Source organism: Melanotaenia boesemani, chromosome 2 (assembly GCF_017639745.1).
Source record: "Melanotaenia boesemani isolate fMelBoe1 chromosome 2, fMelBoe1.pri, whole genome shotgun sequence".
Classification (NCBI taxonomy): domain Eukaryota; kingdom Metazoa; phylum Chordata; class Actinopteri; order Atheriniformes; family Melanotaeniidae; genus Melanotaenia; species Melanotaenia boesemani.
This window is the reverse complement of record NC_055683.1, coordinates 26,279,003-26,299,537: the sequence shown is the minus strand read 5'-3', so window position 1 is coordinate 26,299,537 and position 20,535 is coordinate 26,279,003. Positions and strand designations below refer to the sequence as shown.

The following is a 20,535-nucleotide window of genomic DNA, read 5'->3' as shown; positions in this document are numbered from 1 at the left end:
TTCTTAAAAGGACTAAAGAACCAAAAAGTAGCCTATGAGGTTATGAATCGAGACCCACAATCCCTGGCGGAGGCACAAAAGCTAGCAGAAGCTCATGAGCACAATTTCAAAGCAACTTTGGGCCGAGAGACTGAAACAAGAGCAGGAAGGGCAAGACGTATTTCCTGGGCAGATGAAGAAGAAAGCTTAACTGAGGACTTTTGTCCTGTTTCCAGACGCTTACAAGGCCCAAAGTATGTAACAGAGGAGCAGTTTAAAGTGCTCATCGACAGAGTGGAGCAGTTACATCTGAAGCTGGAACGTCTCCAGCCTGTGGTGAGGGACTGTGGAGGTGTGGCATCTGCATATGCTGGCAGAACGCAGGAACAAGAGCCTGATAGGAGATTGTCACACCACCTACCTGCTCAAAATCCCAAAGTGCGACCACCTAGCCCAAGTCAGCTAGCCAAAATCACCTGTTTCCGCTGTGGAGAAGCAGGTCACATCGTCAGAGAGTGTTCAAGGTCGCCTAGTCCAACTCGCCAGAGGGCCATTCCCCGAACTACATCTGAAGCTGTCAAGAAGCCAGCAAACAAGGAGGAAAATCCTTTAAGCCCTCAGCTTGGACGCACTTCCAAAAGAGGTCCTAGTTTACAAATTGAAATGACAGTGAATGGCCTACCTGTTCAGGCAGTTGTTGACACTGGCGCAGAAGCCACAGTGATATCTGAAGAGGTTTACAACATGCTTCCAATGGAGGCACGGAAACCTCTTAATGAGACGTCTCTCCGTAATGCCGGAGTTGGGAGTACAATGTCTGCTTTGGGTGAACTGGAAGTGACACTGGAAATTGGGAGCCGCAAGTTCAAATGGAAAGTCTTTGTTGGTCAAATACATGACTCTCTCCTCCTTGGCCTCGATGCAATGCAAGCAGCTGAGATGACAGTTTTTGCTGGTCGCCAGGTGTTTGTAGGCAAAGAGCCAGTGCCCGCTCGTGTCGTTAAAGGAGGTGGTGAGGATTACTCTGTGGCACGTGTGCTTTTGGAAAGCAACATTACCCTGCCCCCTGAAAGTGAGTGTCTTGTGTGGGGTAGAGTTGATAAACCAAAACCCGGTCTCCCAGCTGTCCTGGAGCCATTAAACATAACTGAGGAGGTCTCATCAGGAAGTGTTGCCACCTACATGAACTCCAGAGTGCCAGTGAGGCTCTGTAATCTTTCAAGCACCAAAGCGTCCCTGCCCTGTGGGGTATGTGTTGGCATTTTGGTTGAGACTTTCCCAGATGATCCCTTTGTCATGTATTCCTCTGAAAACAACGAGCAAAAAAGCATGACAGATGAGGAAAGCAATAAAACAGCTGCTACAAAAATTGGGCGCGTGACAAGAAATGCAGTAGATTTACCAAACCACCTGCAAGCCCTGTACACATCAGCTAGCGAGGCTCTTAATGAAGATCAGCAAGCAGGACTGATCGAGTTGCTTATAAAGTACCAGTCTCTTTTTGCAGCCAATGATACAGACCTGGGCCACCTCTCTGCTATTAGTCACAAGATTGACACTGGAGATGCTAGGCCAGTACGTCAGCCGGTCCGACGGACACCTCTTGGGTTTCAAGATGAGGATGAAAAGCACCTTAAAGAAATGCTGGAATCAGGAGTTGTTGTGCCGTCATCCTCTGAGTGGGCGTCACCGGTCGTTCTCGTTCGTAAAAAAGATGGTGGTGTGCGATGGTGCGTGGACTATCGGCGTCTGAATGCTATTACACTAAAGGATGCATATCCGCTGCCCAAAATAGATGAGTGTCTTGACGTCTTGGGGGAGTCCACTGTCTTCTCCACTTTGGATCTCCAGTGTGGATACTGGCAGATTGCTGTGGACCCTAAAGATCGCAGCAAAACAGCATTCATCACCCGCTATGGCCTCTATGAATACACCAGGATGCCATTTGGCCTCTGCAACGCACCTGGTACATTCCAGAGAGCCATGGAACTGGTCCTTCGAGGTTTTCAGTGGAAGACACTTCTCATCTACTTGGATGACATTATCATCCTGGGAAGAGGGGTCGAGCAGAATCTGCAGCACCTGGCTGAGGTTTTTGAACGTTTCCACAGTTATGGGCTGAAGCTGAAGCCAAAAAAATGTCAGCTGTTGAAAGACAAGGTCCTTTTTCTGGGACATGTGGTCAGTGGAGAGGGGATAAGCCCTAATCCAGAACTGATAAGAGATGTACAGGAGTGGCAGCCCCCCACAAATAAACAACAGCTGCAGGCTTTCCTGGGACTATGCAATTACTATCGCCGCTTTGTACCAGCCTTTGCTGAGCTTGCTGCTCCTCTTAACGGCCTCCTTAAGAAGACAGCAGAATTCTTTTGGGGCGAACCACAACAGGCAGCTTTTGTGAAACTCAAAGAGAGACTGGTTACTGCCCCTATTCTTGCTTACCCAGCAGCTGCAGGCAAATACATCCTGGACACTGATGCTTCCAGTCACAGCAATGGCGCAGTACTGTCACAAGTCCAATGGGGGGAGGAAAGATTTATCTCTTTTGCTAGTAATCACCTCACTCCTGCACAGCAGAGATACTGTGTAACGAGACGAGAACTGCTGGCCATTGTCAGATACACAAGACAGTTTCGTCACTTTCTCCTTGGAAAAAAGTTCCTCCTCCGAACAGACCACTGCAGTCTTGCTTGGCTCTTCTGTTTCAAACATCCAGAGGGCCAGTTACCTCTTTGGCTTGAAGAATTGAGCCAATATGACTTTGATATTGAGCATCGCTCAGGCCAAAGGCATTTAAATGCAGATGCACTGTCAAGGAGAGATGTTGAAGGCCTAGGACGCTGTGACTGCTACCAAGCAGGCAAGCAAGTAACAGATCTCCCATGCAAAGGGTGCTCACATTGTCAAAAACTGCATGAGCGATGGGCCCGATTCGAAGAAGATGTGGATGATGTTGTGCCACTGGTCATCAGACAGATCTCTGTGCAGGAGGTTGAAAACAATGGGGAGGGACAGCAGCAAATGGAAGTTGATCCTCCCAGTTGCAAAATAAACTGGTTGTAACCCCTGAGTCACCAACAGTTGGTGACAGCCCAAAAGGAGGACCCAGTACTCTCTATTTTACATGGCTGGAAAGAATCGGGAAATCTTCCAAGCAAAGAGCAAGTTGCAATCGAATGTCCAGCAGTGAGGAAGTACTGGCTCTGCTGGCCACAAATAGAGCTTCATGAAGGGGTTCTATATTACCGCTGGGAGAGTGTTGACGGCTGCGGTCCTTCCTTGTTGTTGATGGTTCCTGCTTCGCTGCAGGAAGAGGTCATGCAAGCTTGTCATGACCCCCCACACTCTGGGCATTTTGGAGAAGCAAAGACCCTTCAACGTCTACGACAAGCTTATCACTGGTACAGCATGGGAAGTGATCTTCATAGGTACATTTTAAAATGTCCCCCATGCAAAGCCCGGAAATCAAGCAGTCCCATGCAAAGGGCCAAACTTCAAACTTACCAGGCTGGAGCACCAATGGACCGGTTGCACTTGGATGTATTGGGCCCTTTTCCCACCTCATCTACTGGAAACAAGTACATCTTGGTCATCATGGACCAGTTTACTAGGTGGGTGGAGGCATTTCCAGTCCAAGACCAAAGTGCAGAAACAACGGCCAAAACACTGGTCAGCGACTTCATCTCACGTTTTGGAGCCCCCTTGGAGCTTCACACAGACCAAGGTCGTAACTTCGAAAGTGCACTGTTCAAAGAGGTCTGTCGGCTGTTTCAGATCTCCAAGACCCGCACTACACCATACCATCCTGCTTCAAATGGACAGGCGGAGCGATTTAATCGCACACTTCTTCAGATGATCCGCTGCTATGTCGACCAAGATCAGAAGAACTGGGATGAACATCTGCCCCTACTAACAGCAGCGTATCGTAGTGCCCAAAATTCTAGTACTGGTTTCTCACCCAACATGTTAATGCTGGGAAGAGAGGTGCATCAGCCACAGGATATTTGGCTTGGAGTGGCAGAACAGAAACGCAGTGGGAAAGAGCCTCCAGAGTATGTGCACAATCTTGAAGAGAACCTATGTAAGGTCCATGAGGTGGCTCGACAGCATCTCCGTACTGCTCTACTCAGGCAGAAGAAGACTCACGACTTAAGAGCTCAACAGCACAACTACAATGTAGGAGACCTTGTGTACATAAGAGACAACACAAAAAAGAAGGGGTTTAGTCCTAAGTTGCAAGCCCCCTGGAAAGGGCCATGTATAGTGAAGGCCCGTTGTGGACCTGTACTGTATGAGCTCTTGACTCAACGTGGAAAGAAAGTCATGCACCACGATCAGATAAAACCTTACACCAGTGATGTGATCCCCACATGGATAAGGCGACAAAGACATCTAGCTCTGCCAGAGAACCAGGATGCAGTCTTTGAGCCCGAGGAAACTATGGTTGTCCATAAGACATTGTCTGCTGACGATATCAGTGACAATGGATCAAAGTTACCAGGATTTGTGCAACGGGACAGAAAAAACAAACGTCAAGTTGCAGCACGTAGACGGAGACTCTCCACTCGGCATCAGCAGCAGATGGAACCACATACTTCATCTGATGAGGAGATGCGACGATCAACGGTGCGAAAAACTCTTCGAGGACGGAAGATACGAACCCCAGCTCGATATCAGGATGGTTGGACTGAATGACTCTTTAAAATAATTAGGACAACTAAATAGTAATGTCAAGTTGTAGGCAGTTAAGTTCAGGTAGTTCCTGTTAGGTTATTGTGGGTAAACTTTGACCCTTCATTTGGTATGACGCCGAAGAGACTCGGTGTGGTTTAAAAGGGGGGGTAGTGTAGAATTAGTACAAACAATGTTTATGTTCTTATATTGCTTAGTATTTGGGTTGTCAGTTATATTTCATAGTACAGAAAGACCGTTTGTGTTTTAGTAGTACAGCTTTACCTGTAAGCGGAACTTTGTAGGAGTTATTTAGTGTTCCGGGGGGAATTGTTTGTGTGTGATCGCTCGCTGGCCCTGGTGTGGACGTAAAACGTTCGTCTGCACTGGTGCTAGAGCGTTCAACAGTCTGTGATTGTCCCGCAGATTGTAAAGTGTTGTCATCTCCAGTAAAAGGAAGCTAAACGTTATATTCCTGGTCCGGAGTGTCTTTCATCTACACACAGCATCCAAAATATATCCTGTTAGCAAAAGCTAACAATATGTAGCCTTTTGAATTAGAGAGGAAAAGAGGTCCAGTTACGTACTATGCAAGCACTCATTATGTTTGCATGTACAGCAATATTCTGATAATAACCAATTACTTTGAATAAAATACTTTATAAACACAATGTTCTCATCACCTTATGTATGTAAACATCTTAATTGTACTTATTGATTTGAAGACACATTCTTGGGGCTTGTAGGCATCTGCTTTGTCTTTCAAGGATATGCATAGTGATGAGTTTGAACGAGCGAAAACATTGCAGTATAGTACGACATAGACGTGAATTAATAATCTCAGTGTGCTGTGTAACATGTAAATGAAGTTATGACTTTAATTTGCTGTCTGTAATTTATGTAAACACTATAATCAGAATGTTGTCTTGGAATAAATTCAGTACTTGGAATATTTCTGTGCATGTAAACATAAGTTCATTTCATCTAATAAATACTTTAACATTTTCAGAATCACTGCTAACATATATATATATATTTTTGTTTTGCATTTATAACAGGCATACCCTGTGGAAGCGTGTTCAGGCTGTGGTTGTACCCCTGTTGGCACATCTAATCTCAATCATTGACCGTGACCAAAACATGGACCTCCTGCTCGATACAAACTGCTCTGAAGCTGTGAAGAAGTTGTGGTTGGATATCTTTAGCAATGATAAGCTGCTGGAAATATCAAGTCTTCACCTGGCAATGGACCGCAAGTAAGTATTACCATTACTCCCTCTTAAATCAAAATCAAAGTCCTACAGCCGATAACATCTAAAGTAACGGATTTAAATTATTCACAGCTCTGAGTCAAGAACAGTCCTCATACAGAACTACATTGGCCAAGACAGGAACATTGGCTGCAGCATGCCCTTCAGTTGGAGAATTAAGGATTTTCTGGAGGAACTTTTGGTCCATTCACTACAGCATGAAGGTAATGGCATTTCCCTTGCCTGGTCCTTGCCATTTCACAGAAGTTGCTATATTAATATGATTTTTTTTGCATTAAAACTTTATTTAAAATGTCTGCTAGGACACACTCAGCAAGAATTTGTGGAGTTCTTCTGGAAGACACCGCTGGGACGCTACATAGCAGAAGCAGATTCAAAGATGCAGCAGGAGTTTTATCACCGCTACCTTCAGGATTTCGTCTCTATGTCGATGAACATCACTTGTCGGGAAGATCTAGAGGTTCTTTTTCAATACTTAAAGACCTGAAAGTGTACACTACATCTATGTAAAAATGGCCATATTTGCATAATAATACACCTCATCTTTTTCTGTAGCTGCTCTGTGGTGCCTTGAATTGTTGTGTCAGTGAGCTGCGACTACAGCTAAATGACACTGAGACAGTGCCCTGTCTTCCATGGGTCCATGCTGCTTATCATGAGTTCAAAAACCGACTGCAGAACCTTTCAAGAATGATGTGCATTGAACCCCAGGTGACCAAGGACCTCCTGGGGAATCCTTGTGCCAGAGAGGGTGTAGAAATGGTGAGCTTAATTTGACTGGTTATCCATTTTTATCATTCTAGATAAATGACCTTGAAACTTATGTACTACTTGTTTCTTTTGCTGTTTGTGGTCCCTTACATTGATCTCTAACCTTTGGTAACATTTTCTTTTTGTCTAAGATGCTCGATGTGTATGCAGCTTTTGCATGTTTGGAGCACCTGGAGCCCAGAGTTCTTGACACAGATGCTCAAAGACAAGCCTGGCTCAGGCAGGTGAAGAAACTCCAGGTTCCAATTGAGTTGATTTGTTCAGACGACAGTGTGAGACATTATGGAGAGAGGAGCAAGATGCTCGCCAACAGAGTCCAGTAAGTTAAACATAGCTCCAGCTACTTTTTAAGAAAACAAAGAAAAAAAATTGTTTCTCCTCCAATAATCGCTTGAGCTATTCTGAACTGGGCAATGATTTGTCATACCACTTTGTTCTTAGATCTGGATGGAATCGCATATTTTCTCTCTCTCTGTTTGTGGAGCACATATTGTTGGGAATAGAGGAGTTGGAGAAGAAGCTGACACCTTTAGTTTTGGAGAACACACGAAACCTCGGCCAGGTTTGTTTGTGCTCTTTGTTTTAACCAGAATTCAGTGATTTAAAAGCTGTTGCCACGATGAGTTCTCCATTCATGCTAAAATATTATCTCTGCTCTCCCGTTAAGATACTGGAAAAAAATTCTGACCTAAAAACTCAGCAGACATTTGAGGCGGTAATTGTTTTGCTGAAAACATGCAAAGATGCCGCTGTGGAGCGCATATTCAGGTAATGTCCTGCGTTATTCTTTGTGTTGTATTTAAAAAGAATTTTGCACTCTGAGCTTCACATTTGCCAGGTTTGGAAATAATTTATAATTTATTAATTAAATTTAACTTGGAACAAGTTTTGAGTAATTGTCTTGCTATAGAAACTGTCATTGATTTAACCAACACGACTCAGAAGAAGAAAGTAACCACTTGAGTTAATACTTTTAATTTACAGATTTAATTGTCCATTTTTTCTGGATCCTACAGTGAAACGCAGGTACTCAGTTGATCTTCTTCTTTTTTGTTTTAGGTTTGGTTGTACCCTGTGTCCAGTGTGTATGGGAGACCCCAAAGATCCACTCAGCCTTACATGTGGTCACATCTACTGTTTGGCTTGTATCAAACAGTGGTTGTGCCCCGGTCAGATGTACTGTCCCTTGTGCATGCAAGTGGTTACCGATGACTTTGCTGTGGTTCCATCAGATGAAATCAGGTTAGTGACCATGTGTCAGTTAGAAGAAAAAAAAAAGTTTTCCTTCATAAAAGCAACAATGTGCTGCAGTTTTTTCCACACAAACAAAATATTTCCATATATGTTCCAGATGGTCATTATCATGCTGTATGAATATGGCCTGGTGATGTAAATTAACCAACATCATTGTGGTTTTTTGTAGGTTTCTTGTCAACCAACATGCTCAGTTCAAGAAGCAGTGTAATGCTTTCTTCATAGACCTGGTGTCTACTGTGTGCTTCAAGGACAACTCTCCACCATGTTCAGCTGTCATTTTTCACTTGCTGTCTTTCCTCATGGTGGAGTCCAATCCTGTTCCCTTCCTCAGAGGTTCGCTACTACTGTCTCTCCTATTGCTTACTCATGTATGTGGATGCATCCATAGCTGTTGTGTGCATGTTTTACCCAGTCTGAATATCTTATTTCCCCAGCAAATCGACAAATGCTGACAAAAGTGCTCTCTCCATTTGATGACTCTGTGGATAAAAGTCCAGTGATTCGCTCAGTTGTGCTCAAACTCCTGCTCAAGTATAGGTGAGGTTCTTTAATTACACCTTGCATTAGTTTCATATGCTCTCTAATATTTGTGTTGGTGCTTCTGATCTAATAAAATGACATTTTTTTTAAAGCTTTGATGATGTTAAAAAATACCTGCAGCAGCATCTGTTGGAAGTGGAGCAAAGCAACATCTTGGATGAGACAGACAAAACAGAACTTTCTTGCTTGTACATTAACTGTCTGGAGGTAGGCAAAGTTTCTAAAACTCCTGTTGCATTGCAGTATGTTGCACTGAAGTTGCCTGTTTTGAGTGTTTTCACTGTCGTCACTCCAGGATGCCATGTTTGAGAGGTTGCAGTTCAGGTCTGTTGCAGATCAGCAGGCATATTTACAAGATGAAAGTGCTTTCCTGAATGAGTTCCTGCAGTCACATGGTCAGTCTGCAGAAAAAGCAACTGTGGAGTACCTGCAGCAGTTGGCCAGAGTGCGTATGAACCTGGATATGACTGCTACACAGATAGTGGAAAAACTGAGAGCCATGGGTGTGTAACTTAATCATACTAATTTTTCACATACTCTTACATGTGTTTCCCTTTTCAAAATTTCCCATTCTCTTTTTAACTTTTAAGCAGGTTCCCAGGAACGTGCCCAAAGTGGAACAGCAGCCTTCCTGGACAGCGTGGCGAGCCTGTGCAGGCGGAGTGGGAACGACTGGTACCGAGTCTATTTGATCCGTAAGATCTGCAGCCAACATGGAGTGGAGTTTGTCCAGAAACTTCTCAAAATGGATCAGATACGTTGGCTTTTCCCTGAAGAAGTTCTTCTACAGGTTTGGTCTTCTGTCTAATTTTCTGTAATAGTGGCCAACTGCAGGCACGGTTACATTTTTAATGTTCTTCTACATAATGTTCGGCTCCATTTTCATGGCACCCAGAATGAAGAAGATTCCCCAATAGACCAGTATCTTGTGTGTGGGGAAGATTACAAGACTATCAGAGAGGCCGTTGCAAAGGTACTTATGGAAGGCAAAGTGGATGGGCTGGACGAGGCTTGTGAGGTAAGTTGAAAGTTTTGTTGCCAAACGAAGAATCACATCAAGTCTCTGTATTTGTTTGGATGTTTACAAGGTTATATTTAGGCTCTAATATTTAATTTGTTTTCACAGGCGTGCAGATGCCAACCACAACAGAAAACAGTTTACCTTCTGTTATCACTGTACAGAGAAGTCACAACTCTATACAGACAGGCTAATGCTCGCTTCCACCCCAAGCCTGAGGTAGGCTAATTTAACCAGTTAAAACCAAATGCAACCTACAGATATACAAATTAATAAGCAACCTCATAAGAAGCTGATATTTGTTCTGACCATGTGACAAAAATGACGGAAACCTATTCAGCAAAAGATGGAACCAAGTTAAAGCTCTGCAGGTTTTTATCTGTAATATTTGTGTAAAATATGTATTTTATACGTTTTGTAGTTATTTCAAATTTTTTTTTTAAATTGTCTTGTCCTGGAAGATTATTTAAAACTTTGCATTTGCACTTAGTGTGTTTTAATTGTGCGTCCAAAGAAGTGCTTCATCACAACTTGAATTTTTATAGAGTTGATACAGCACGGTGGGCGGTGCCTGATTAAGTTACTGAATTATCAGAGCAGACAGGGCTTTCCCAGAAAGACACTGACTTCCATCTATCTCTATGAACCAGCTGTCCCCAACTATCCATCTCAGGCAAACTTAGTTTATTAATTAAGATGAGCACAACCTAAAATAAAAAATAAACTCTGGGGCCACTATAGGGAACAACAAGAAACATCTTAAAATATTCTATAGTTCTGGAATTACAAGTGCTTTTACAGAAGCTAGACTCCAGTTTACTGACAACTAATAGTTATTAATGTTCAGAAATCAAATTTGAATCGAATACTAATATATTCATCCATTATTTGCTGATTTCTTTGTGTATTTGTACCAACAGCAACTGGAAGTCCTGGCAAATTACATCCAGAAATCCAAAGTCCTTGGCAGCCCAGGGGTGAAGGCTTTTGCTCAATGTCTGCTGACCAACAAACTGGGGCCGCTGACTGTTCATCCCAGGGTTTCTGGGGCTCTGTGTGTGTCAGTGGAAATAACTGTTCATTTGGCTGCTGTTTTGCTCTGTGGAAACCAGGGAATCTTGGCTCCCTTGCAGCAACTAGCAATGTCACCTGCCAACATGCAGGTTTGTAATATAGATTTTTTTAAAAAATAATTATTACACCTCTTTTTCATTCAAATCAGTTTAGTGATTTTTATCTGTTGATATAGCGAGCTTTCTTGCCCACCATGCCTGAGGACATGTTAGCAGTGGCTCAACAAGCTCTGGGTCCAGTGCATTGGTACAGTAAGTGATAAACAAATTTTCATCTCATATTTTATGTGATAGATAAAGATATTATTCTGCCACGCAACATTTATAAATACATTTTATTTTAATCTTTACACAGAATGTCCAAATGGTCATCCCTGCACCGTTGGTGAGGTACGTTAAGTTCAGGCTTATTCGTAGCAACATTGTATTGTCTTCTGTTTAGTATATTGTCTGACTTTACTTGTTTCTAAATTCTGTTTCTCCAGTGTGGCCAGCCAATGCAAAGAAGTCGTTGTGTTGACTGTGGTGCTGAGATTGGAGGGCTCAACCACAGGCCAGTGCAGGGGTTTCATGTTGTTCAAGGACAGTAAGTGATTTACAAAAGTCAGGAGAAGTAATGTAAAGCCTTGAAATGATCTCTTTTTTTTCTTCATCTGAGCATTTTTATTCTGTCAGAAATGACCGCACTCAGAGCGGCCACATCCTTGGTGACCCCTCACGCAGGGACAATCCAGACATGCTGGATACAAAGAACATGTCCCCCGTTCCCTTCACCATTGTCCGAATGCTAACTCACATGGCAATGCTGCTCGGTGCCTCCAGCCACACACAGGTAGCTCGGCCTTTAAAAATATGTTTTTAATAAATACAAATTCACAAGTTTATTCTTAATTATTTAATAAAAACATTGCAACTCTTATGAAAAGATGAGTAACTGGTCAGTCATCTTCTCTTTCTGTATTCATAGTTTATCTCTGCAATCATCCGACCTCCAGTCGCTGACCCTGGAGCATTTCTTCTTTCACATCTGAGAAAAGATGTGGATCATCTGATAAGGTCTCTGGGTAAGGGGACTGATGAAACAGTCAGCACAGTTCACCTGCTCATCAGCAGCCTCCTGGCACCCCACCAGCAACAGAAATGTAAGAGTCAAACCTACTGTTCTACATCATAATCCCATGACAAAGAGAAGGGAGAAAGCATAACCTCTAGCAGCCAGGAGTTTATACAGTACCATTTTGCATTGCTTGAGTGTAAAATAAAAAAAAATGGGAGATTTATGTGTTCAGAGTAATTATATGGGTATACACTGGTGACAGTGTTTTAAGTCATGAGCTTGTCTTTCAGGGCCTGTTCCTTATGACAATCAGCTTTCCACTAAAGAAGCTAGAAATGGATGGGAGATGGAAATGTGTAATGCGGTCATTACACCCCAGCTGAAGGTACTAAACAGAATTTAGCAGACATTGCAACTTGAAGAAACAATTCTCTCATTTGTTCTAACAGAACCTTGCATAGCAAGTTTACTTTAGTCCCTTGTCTTCCATAGCACCTGGATAAATGGCTAAAGGAAGTGAACGCAATCATTCGGGCTGACTCTCGCATCTCTGCCAGTCCAGTCATGAAGCTTGTGTATGGTGATCCTCGTCTCTTCTTGAAGTCACTTCACCCAAATACTCTAATCCATTGTTCTGCTGTGTGGAGCTGCAGGGAGAAAGTGTCTTTGTTGAGCCTCGCCCACATTGTAGAGCAGAATGATGGCAAAGACACCCTGCCAGTGCTCTGGAGATTTTTACACAGGGTATGAAAACAACCAAACATCAAATTTGAAAGCAGAAAAAGATCTGAGTGTCATGAATTATTTGTAATTCAGTGTTATCAGCATATTATTATTATTATTAGTTTTTAAATTTTTTTCTTTTATGCATTGTTAGTACATATTCCATGATTTTCCTTCTTCTAGGAAGCGGAGCTCCGACTGGTGAAGTTCCTTCCTGACATCCTCACACTCCAGAGGGATCTGGTCAAGAAGTTTCACAATATCACTGAGCTGACTTCTGACACCATTGCTGAATTTATTAACAGTCAGAAAGCAGGTATTGTGAACACCTACATCAGTAGATCTTAATCTTGTTAAATACTCATCGAGAAGCGATAACTTTGTTCTTGCTCTCGAGGCTGCAAGAACAAGAAAAGTTTGTTTTGGTCCGGTCAATTAAAATTCCACGAGAAGCTTCTTCTTCTTGTCTATGTTGACCCAGGTATTTATATTTAACAAGAAACTTTGTCTGTGGCATAGTGGGGTTATGCACGCGGCGGTGTCCTTGTCTTTAAATGTCACATGTGATGTATTATTTTTTGTACGTTTCTCGCATCAGTGGAAATGTGGAAGTTTCTTCTTTACGCTTTCCCACAAAAACAAAGTTCTGCTCGGTTGATACGTCGAGAACAACCTGCATGAACTCCCAAATCAGGCCTTCGAGAGCAAAATTATATCATTTTGTTCTCGTGACCTTGAGAACAAGAACAAAGCTTTTGCTTCTCGTGGAGTATGTAACAGGTTTTTAGCCTTTTCAGCTGTGTAACCTACATACAGAGGAGACGCACCGCTCCATGAAACTGGTTACCTCTTTGTCTGAAATGTCATGGTAAAATAACTGGCAACATACAGTTTGAAGACCTGCCAGACAAGGAATAAGTTGTTAAAGCTGGGAAGAACTCAATGATTGAGTATATTTAGGAGAGGGAAATCTTTTCCACACATGAGAACAGCTGATGATAACAGCTCTGTCCTAATAAGCTTTGTTTAGTCAATACACTCAATCTATTTTCTCTGGCTGACAACTGTGCTCTTAAAAATGTGTGTGCAGCTTCACTTAAAGCCTGGTACAACAAATACATCAGGATATTCTTGACGACCTGGAATCAGCTCAGAGTGTCTCTGGCAACCAACGGTAAACACAAACACAGTAAACCTGCTGTGTTACTCTGAACTATCCTAAACTGCCCAACTTTATGATCTAACATGAATTAAAATATTGTTTAGGTGAGATTAAAATCCCAGCTGAGTTCTGCCAGAAGGACCTGGACTTCAACAGCGACTTCAGGGTGCTGTTACCACGGCGACACGGTGCAGGCCTGTGCTCTACAGCCCTCGTCAGCTACCTGATTGCTCTGCACAATGACTTCATCTACTGTGTGGACAAGCACAGTGGAGAAGAGACCAGGTGGGGGCACTCATGCCACATTTTTCTTACTTTCACATGTTTGCCTGCAAGATGGCTGTGTGGGAACTTCACTTGCAAATTCATTCTACATATTTAAGATAAGACAGAATAGAGTGAAACAGACAGAAAAGAACTTTGACACAGCAACATTTTATCTTTTGGCTGAATTTTATGTTCATTCATGTTCCAGCTACAAGGTGAGCCCAGCAGATCTGACTGATCTGCACGTGATCCGTTATGAGCTGGAGCGGGACGTGATGCCCCTGGTTCTGTCTAACACCCAGTACAGCATCGAGAGGGGCCAGGAGACCCTTTATGAGTATGATTTACCCAAAATCCAGCAGCAGGTCATCTCTCGCTTCCTGCTGGGCAAACCTCTCATCACTCTCAATGTGAGTAAAAGAAAACAGAATAACCACATATGAAAAAAAATGGTGCAAAATCATTGACAACCCACCCCACTCTTATCTATCAGGGTATTCCAACGCTGGTAAACAGACATGACCGCAACTATGAGATAATCTTCAAGGATATAAAAGGCAAAGTCAAACAAGTAAGTCATCATGTGCAGTAGTTGTTTACTCTTGCAGTTATTCAATATTTTGCTAAAAGCATCCCCTCATGGGTGTCTATAATTTGTGTGTGTGCAAACAGGAGCCACTTCAGACTCTCACCCTGTTCGCTGTGGATGGAGAGCTGCACTCCTACAGTGAGGTGTGTGAAGCCTTGTCCACGCTGGAAGTGGCCCTTGGCTTCCTTGCCATGACTGGGGGGGAGCCTCATATGCAGCTGTCCTCCTACCTGCAGGATGTGCTGCAGATGGGAAACCAGATGGCTCAGCATATCCTCAAGGTCGGTTTATCTGAAAGTCTGGTTATATCTTCCTGATACACTTTGCCTCTCCTCCACTGAACAACCAGTCTAGACAACCTGGCTACATTTTATATGGAAAAATTGTAAAGTGTCCCTAAGTGAAACTTTATTTTCTTATCTGACTCAAAGTGCTGCATTATTTGATTTAAATGAACAGAGACTTAATTGGTTGCTGTTGTTTATGTGCTGGATGTGAGATAAGGCTTAGTGATCTCTCTGTTTTGCCCACAGGTCTTTAGCATGTGTTGTCTAAAGCATTGTGTGGCTCTATGGCAGCTGCTGGCCTCACTCAAATCAGAAAATATGCTGCGACTCAAGAGGGTAAGTCATGACTCAGTGGTACCTGAACACAGATTTTTTTTTATTATTTTTTTAAAGTGTCAATAGAATGATTGTCAGTAAATGCTTATATTGCACCTTCTCTGTATTTTCTGCGTTTATTAGGATCCATTTGTGGGAGTTTCAGAAAAATACAAAGAGAACCTGACTGAGGAGGAGCAGAGGATGCTGACTGGTTTCTTCTCTAAGAGCAGTGCTGACACTTTCCTGCTGGAGATGCACGAGTTCCTGATGCTGGTCCTCAAAAAGCCCAATGCTCCTGATACCTACAGGCCTGACTGGGGGTAAATAAAAATATTGCCTATGTTATTTCTTTTTTGGCTCATCCATGCAGGGGTCAAAGTCCTAAATATTGAAAAGTATAACACACCCCCAATTCCAAAAAATTGGGACATTGAGTAAAATGAAAATAAATTCAGATTGCAGTGATTTTCAAATCTCATAAAACAATATTTTATTCACAGTAGAAAATCTAAATCATTAAATGATGAATGTGTGATATTTTACAGTTTGAAGACAAATATTACCTTAACTTAATGTTTAAAAATAAAAACTTAGAATCACTTCTTCTTGTAATATCAGTCCATGCTAGTTCCATGGACAGTAATGCACCCCCCATACCATCAGAAATGTGTGCTTCGAACTGTGCACTGGTAACAAACAAGATGGTGTCTCTCCTCTTTGGTCCATAGCAGGGCTGAGCGATATGTCGAGTATACTCGTTGTATCCCGAGACGTTTTACGTAGGATATAGAAAATGGGTATATCACAACATTTGAGTATAAACTATCACAGCAGCGTTTTAATCGTCTACATGGGATTTTCTTTGTAGCGCTCTGTCTGCTGATCGGAGCGAAGCTCACCGCACGTGGCACTGCTTCTATAGCCTTCTATCTCACTCACAGCACAGACAGCTCATCTAGAAAACTCTCCTGTGCACATGCACGTTGTTGTTGTTTCAGAAAAGACAAAAAGAAAATGGAGACAAGCAGTATGCAGGTAGATATCTTACTAGTTTATGAGCATTTAGAAATAGAAGCTAAATGCAACTGGTCCATTTTAAGCAGTAATTCACCACAGAAATGACGAGACTGACTATTGAGCTGTGCGTGTATCCCGATGGAGATATAGTTCTTAGCAGCAAAACTCCAGCTGCTCTCTTGAGCAGACGTTATTAAAGCAAATATTTTTTTCTATGATTTCCAAAAAATAATTTTCAAATTTTTATTTGTCTGATTACAGAAAGTTTTTCGCTCTGCATTAGTTAATTTGAAATGAGCTTTGACCCAGAAAAACTCTTTCTGGATTGAGTTCCCATAAGTCTTCTTTGTTTTATGACAGAGTTTAACTGTGTTTGTGGATGGGACAGATGATTTCTGAAGTGTTCCCAAGTCACTGTAGTGGTTTCTATGACAGTCATTCTTGTTTTTAAAGTTGAGTCACCTGAGGATCCAAAGATCACCAGCATCAAATATTGATTTTTGTCTGTGTCCTGTTCACACAGAGATATTGCCAGACTTTTAGAACTTGTTTGACATTGCATATTTATTTAACACCAGTTGCATATTACCTATCTACAACAAGATTAGTAACATACCTACTTAGATGGAAAACTCCACAAACTGACACAAATAGAAGTTGTCATGTAATTGAGGGAATCCAGTCATTTAACAAAATCAGCTTTTACCTAATTTTCTGCGGCTCTGTGATGCTTTTTTAAATGTATTCATGGTGCAATACATTGAAAATAATGAGTTTCAGAGCACAGTGGTACCAGATTAGATAGGTAAGCTTTTATTTTTCTATTTTATACAGTAAATAGTGGATTTTAGTCGTATGTTGCATTCGAAACCAGGTAAATGCAAGGTAGGAGCTTTTTAGTTTTTACTGAGTTGTGTTCTGATGAATTTGAAGTTAGATTTTGTCAGTATAGCTCACTATTGATAAAGATGCTTTTCACATTATCGCCTGTAAACATATTTTATGTGATTTGTGAGTAAATCTAATTTTATTGCTATGGAGCTGTAATTCTGTCAGCGTTGTTTGTATGCTCAGGTCAAACAATATTAGTTCGGTATATTTAAATTTATAAAGTAATGTTGCATTTAAAGCCCTTGATTTGTTTCTTAAAGCTTGAAAGACACACTGACGTCTTACATGGAACGCAAAGACATGGACATCCCCGCCGATGTGGAGGAGTTCTTCCCGGAGGAGATCTTCCTGTCACATTATGTGGAAGCCTGGAAGTTCATTGTCACCTTCAAGCAGGAGCGTGGTCAAAGGCAATGACCACCACAGTATAACAAACAAACAAAAAAAAAAGTCTGCCTTCTTCATTTGAGTTTACATCTTAAAATGACAGTATTGATAAATCATGTACTTGAGGTATTGATGCAGAATAGATGTGCCTTTTTAAGGATAATAAGTGTCACTGTGCAGTTTATCTGAATGTGAACTTGGGGGATTTTTTTTCCGTTGCTTTTTATAAAAATCAACATGTACTGAGCTTCTGTACAGTTGAACTCTTTTTGGTTGCACTTTGTTTTTTTATGTAAGTTCAGAGAAAAAAAAAATCACTCAGGTATCAAATGCAGAGTTAATCCAGGGTATTGAGAATAAAACTTCCATCAACAGCTATCAAGAACACTGTCAACCATTTTTGCCATTTCCACCCCTTTTTTTTAAATCACTGTAAAGCTTGCCTTTATTCTGTTATTAGATTTGCTGTCCGACATTCCAGTTTTGTTCTTTTTATTTTATTTGACTTTTCCTTGTTGTTAAGAATTTGCAAAGCACTCATTGTTTCATTTTTCCAATTAGTGATTTTGGTGTCTAATCTAACACACACTGCAGCCAATAAAGCATTTCCCTGCATTTCTGCTTGTTTTTTTTTTTTTTTTTGTGTGTGTGTGTGTGTTTGTGTGTCTTTTTAGTAGCATTACATGCACACAAATATACCATCTTCTTATTTAATATTTGTCTGTATCAGTATACATGTACCAGTATAAATGTATAATCCATTTTCGACTGAACTGATTTGCTTTTTCTTTCCCAGGTTGTAGAAATATCTTCCATCTTTGACCATCCTTGTTACTAGCCTGATACAACACATTGGGAATAGATGAAGTGTCAGTGCTGGTGCTTGCAACATAATATTAAAGTCCCAACCAGTGTATCGTTGCAGGAATGTCCTCTAATATGTGAATAATAAACTGATATTGTAGGATAGTTTCTACTTGATAAACTTGTCTACGAAAGAAATCTGTTCACACAGTGAGCTCCGTCTAAGTTACAGCTACACTGTATTGATGTAGTTTTCAACAGCCTCAGTCCTGCTATATAAGGTAATCATTTCTTATTTGAAATGACTTCATTGCCAAAAGTCAGCACAGGTTAGATATGATGCAGTATTCAGGAAATGTCTGCCTGTCTGAGGTTTTGTGACTTTCTGACCCTCCGTTGGTGGGAGCTCAATGTGTTTCTGATCAGGCCGATGGAAATGATAAGGACAAGACAGCCACAAGAATGCCGCTGGACAGCTCCTTAATTCAATTTCCTCTATGCCAAAGTAGTGTTTAGCATAACAATGACAAATGGAAGAGTTTGCTGGTAAAAGTAAACCTAGTGCCGACCACCCTCTGGGTAAAAGATGTCTGCAAGAATATTTAAGCACTTTGGGTTTTACCACTTTACCTCCATTTATCCTAGAATCACAAGGGTAAATCTATCATGCAAAGACCAATGAATACAAATAAAATGCTGTAGGCCATAATAACTGTATGCATAAGTTGACAATGACAGAGAGCCCAGCAAACTTCATCAGGGGTGAGCGATGCTGACGTCCTGGGCTAGCTCAACGTGTCCTCGCTGCTCATTAGCAAAGAATTACTGTACATGGGGTCAATAAACACACCCACAAATGGGTCACAGGCATGATTTATGCAACTCAATCTTGCAGAATAAGCTTCACTGAGCAAGTTCAATCAGTTCACTTCCACTTCTGTAAGCTTCAAAACCATCGTACAAGTGGTACAAAGGGATGGGCACAAAGAGGCCAAATTATTTTCCAGCTCGCAGTTTGTTTTTTTTTGTCTTTGTTTCTTGATGAGGAAGAATTAGGGACACAATGACTATGTATCATGGTTCGCAGTTAACAACATTTATGGTTGATGCACATTTTGGATCAGGCCATGAGCATTTTTATGGGGAGGTTATTGTGATTAACAAGGCTGGGCAACATGTTGCGGAGTTCGAGTGCTGAGCGACATTCTTTCATAACTTTCGGTGTGTTATTAATGATATTTTAAAATTATTCAGCAAACCTTCGAAAAAGTATTGGTTTGGTTTCTTTGCTTTTTGTGCTACATTCAGTTGTCAAAAAAGGCTGCAAAGCTGGGTCATTTATGTAATCACTGCTTCAGTCAGTGGTCCAATTTAGAAAAAAAAAGGTTCAATAAAAGTAAAGCCAATGTGAAAATTGACTCCCCCTCATTTAATATGATCTGGTTAAGTTTTAGGACACAGACTAAATGTCATGCTTAATTTATGTTGTATATCATTCCATGTCATCCCACACTTCTCTATCCGATAGCTCTACTGTAAACCATTTTGCAGAGTTTCCATCACTAAATGACATTTAAAATTTGAGAAATATTACATTTAGCTCAGTGATCTGAATTGCATTTGTTCTGAGTTAATCTTGTGCATCTGTAAGCCCTTCTCAGATGGTTTATCAACTTCAAAATAATGGGAAGTTTGGCTTTGAATCTCTGCTGTGCCTTTAGCCGTGGAGGAGCTTTAAGTTAACCCTTTCCAAAACAGCCTCAGATATTCATCAGGTTTACACCTTGGGGATCCAATATCATTCACAGGCTGTGACGCCAGGCAGGCGCTCACAGTCAAACGAGAGCAAAGATTTTAATGACTCTGGTATGAAATCAGCACCCTGAAATACCCAGGAGACCTCCGCAAGCACATCAACTGGCTACTGTATTTTCTATGGGTCCTTATTCTTTACTGGCGGTCTGGGGAAATGTTTTCTTTAAATTAGCCCTTTAGGGTGCTGTTGTTATTGCATTATTATCAAATTAGTGTATTTTAATTACTACGTCATACGAAATGTATGTGCCAGTAGGTCACAATGGGGTGAGAGCGCAGGGGCCATGTCTCTCAAGTTGGCCAGCCTGCTGTGCAATGCTAAGATGAAGAACAGAGAGGAAGAAAAACTCAGTGAACACATCTGTGAATTATATTAGCTAATTGTGTGCACTTCTCTCTGCACTCAACACTTGAGTTGTCCTCCAAGCAGAAGGAAGAAATTAAGAGCACTGCTGCCATGTTGTTCTATTAAATACGTGAAGAGAAAATACAATTACTAGTTAAGTGGGAACATACCACATAGGATTATGAGAGGCACAGGATTTTAAGATTTTAATTCTATGCCATGTGCATGGACAAGTTTCCCAGCAAGTACAGCGAATGTTTGCTTGCATCTAAAATGTACATGCATGGGAAAT

General features: G+C 41.5%; 1 protein-coding gene across 3 annotated transcripts in view; it reads left to right on the top strand.

Moving 5' to 3' along the window:
- Positions 1 to 17,893, top strand: part of rnf213a (ring finger protein 213a) — a 38,753-nt gene extending 20,860 nt beyond the window's left edge. For 2 of the 3 annotated variants that reach the window (XM_041997396.1, XM_041997379.1), the window contains 32 exons: positions 5,709 to 5,906; positions 5,994 to 6,124; positions 6,224 to 6,381; positions 6,477 to 6,683; positions 6,824 to 7,011; positions 7,134 to 7,254; positions 7,360 to 7,460; positions 7,752 to 7,934; positions 8,116 to 8,282; positions 8,384 to 8,486; positions 8,582 to 8,696; positions 8,785 to 8,992; positions 9,080 to 9,279; positions 9,385 to 9,507; positions 9,616 to 9,726; positions 10,428 to 10,670; positions 10,757 to 10,832; positions 10,936 to 10,970; positions 11,066 to 11,166; positions 11,256 to 11,412; positions 11,548 to 11,722; positions 11,928 to 12,022; positions 12,130 to 12,381; positions 12,544 to 12,676; positions 13,451 to 13,534; positions 13,627 to 13,807; positions 13,998 to 14,199; positions 14,283 to 14,360; positions 14,462 to 14,659; positions 14,912 to 15,001; positions 15,125 to 15,303; positions 17,152 to 17,893. In XM_041997396.1, coding sequence (XP_041853330.1) covers positions 5,709 to 5,906; positions 5,994 to 6,124; positions 6,224 to 6,381; positions 6,477 to 6,683; positions 6,824 to 7,011; positions 7,134 to 7,254; positions 7,360 to 7,460; positions 7,752 to 7,934; positions 8,116 to 8,282; positions 8,384 to 8,486; positions 8,582 to 8,696; positions 8,785 to 8,992; positions 9,080 to 9,279; positions 9,385 to 9,507; positions 9,616 to 9,726; positions 10,428 to 10,670; positions 10,757 to 10,832; positions 10,936 to 10,970; positions 11,066 to 11,166; positions 11,256 to 11,412; positions 11,548 to 11,722; positions 11,928 to 12,022; positions 12,130 to 12,381; positions 12,544 to 12,676; positions 13,451 to 13,534; positions 13,627 to 13,807; positions 13,998 to 14,199; positions 14,283 to 14,360; positions 14,462 to 14,659; positions 14,912 to 15,001; positions 15,125 to 15,303; positions 17,152 to 17,308 — 4,750 coding nt within the window. In that variant the 3' untranslated portion in view covers positions 17,309 to 17,893. The remainder of the gene's footprint in view (positions 1 to 5,708; positions 5,907 to 5,993; positions 6,125 to 6,223; positions 6,382 to 6,476; positions 6,684 to 6,823; positions 7,012 to 7,133; positions 7,255 to 7,359; positions 7,461 to 7,751; positions 7,935 to 8,115; positions 8,283 to 8,383; positions 8,487 to 8,581; positions 8,697 to 8,784; positions 8,993 to 9,079; positions 9,280 to 9,384; positions 9,508 to 9,615; positions 9,727 to 10,427; positions 10,671 to 10,756; positions 10,833 to 10,935; positions 10,971 to 11,065; positions 11,167 to 11,255; positions 11,413 to 11,547; positions 11,723 to 11,927; positions 12,023 to 12,129; positions 12,382 to 12,543; positions 12,677 to 13,450; positions 13,535 to 13,626; positions 13,808 to 13,997; positions 14,200 to 14,282; positions 14,361 to 14,461; positions 14,660 to 14,911; positions 15,002 to 15,124; positions 15,304 to 17,151) is intronic. The other variant, XM_041997388.1, reaches the window with a different exon arrangement.
- The last annotated feature ends 2,642 nt before the right edge of the window (positions 17,894 to 20,535 follow it).